This window comes from Octodon degus, unplaced genomic scaffold, assembly GCF_000260255.1.
Source record: "Octodon degus isolate 3935 unplaced genomic scaffold, OctDeg1.0 scaffold00130, whole genome shotgun sequence".
Lineage (NCBI taxonomy): Eukaryota > Metazoa > Chordata > Mammalia > Rodentia > Octodontidae > Octodon > Octodon degus.
In genome coordinates this window covers 3,851,931-3,853,366 of record NW_004524706.1, presented here as the reverse complement: position 1 = coordinate 3,853,366, position 1,436 = coordinate 3,851,931, and the positions used below count along the sequence as shown (strand labels likewise).

The following is a 1,436-nucleotide window of genomic DNA, read 5'->3' as shown; positions in this document are numbered from 1 at the left end:
GGGCTGGCTGGCATGTGGTGCTGGGGGATTGAACTGCGGTCCCTGTGCTTTGCTAAGCTTGTTCTAAGTAGGTGCTTTAGACCACTGAGCCATCTCACCAGGCCCAAGCACTCATTCACTTTCATGTATAACTAAAATACTAATAAGGATGGCAAGTCCAAATAAAATCAGATTTTTATATTTCTTTTGTCTCACTACCTCTACTGAATTACAAATTTTGACAATAAGAACTATCAATGTCTTTAAACTCTTAATAATACTAGTAAGAAAAGACTGAGACAGTATTCAACCAAAAGGCTAAATTAATTATTACTGTTTTCTAAATGTGTTTCTTTTTAAAATCAGAATATACTCAGCACACACTACATCATAAATTTCTTTTACAATCCCTGTACTAGCTAACCCTCAGTGAGGACTACATATGGCATTTGGGGGAGGGCAAAGGAAGCAGAATGATGAATCTTTCTATATCACTTAGGGTTACTGCTATGGAAAAGCAAGGAACAGAACAGGAAGCATGAAGGAATGACTATCACCATCTCAATCTACCACTGCTACCATCAGCAGCAACATCTGAAAGGAAACACTGAAACTGGTAAGTAGGGTACAGCACAAAAGAAAGCATACATTTATCACCTAATAGCAATTAAAAAAAGATATGCTCAGGTTCCGCAGCCTGGTCCCAAAAGCATGTAAAAATGAACTGAACATTTTCTATCACCACAAAGAAAACATAAGGAAGAGCTCATTTATAACAGAATAACATCACGGCTGTTCGCAAATTCTTCTTACTACGATACCTCAGAAAAACAATTTCAAAACAAATTACCTGGTGTTTTTGGTCAAATTATCAAATTGTCATTGCTATTCAGACATATAATTACTAAAGCAAATACAAATAGCAAAAGATCCTCATAGCTTCCTGATTCTTACCTGTTCACTCTCCTAGGACATTTGTCTGGTTTAATGTCTACTTCATAGAGGTAGACATCAATCTTTGGGATTTCAACTTGAAAACAATTAGCCAGCAGCTTAATGGGTTTGCCCATGGTGCCATAGCCGGGTCTTCTGGGCACCATGAGTAGGGGCTGGGCCCCAACAGGTCCTGTCAAGGAGAAGAAAAAGAAAGTCTGTTATAAGCTGCATCGGAGAATCTTGTCAAACAGAATATATTAAAATTATAAGTATGGCTTATAAAAATTAAAGCTTAGTGCTGAATATGACATCATTCCTAGGAATTTGACTTCCTTCACCCCAATTTCTTTGTAAAAACAAACAAGTGCTGGGGGTGAGGACGCAAGCCTATAATTCCACCACTCGGGAGGCTGAGGCAGGAAGATTGTCAGAAGTTTTTTTTTTAATTTTATCGAGAAATAAATATGAATGAGACAGTTTCAAAGCTGATTAATAGGTCAGTTTCGATAATCAATACATTG

The 1,436-nt window shown here is 37.4% G+C and overlaps 1 protein-coding gene across 3 annotated transcripts in view; it reads right to left on the bottom strand.

The window, feature by feature from the left end:
- The window catches only part of LOC101573127 (protein argonaute-3), a 156,479-nt gene extending 155,371 nt beyond the window's left edge, over positions 1 to 1,108 (bottom strand). For 2 of the 3 annotated variants that reach the window (XM_023701037.1, XM_023701036.1), the window contains exon 1: positions 934 to 1,102. In XM_023701037.1, coding sequence (XP_023556805.1) covers positions 934 to 1,079 — 146 coding nt within the window. In that variant the 5' untranslated portion in view covers positions 1,080 to 1,102. Of the gene's footprint in view, positions 1 to 933 lie in introns of all 3 variants that reach the window. The other variant, XM_023701038.1, reaches the window with a different exon arrangement.
- Positions 1,109 to 1,436: the final 328 nt, after the last annotated feature.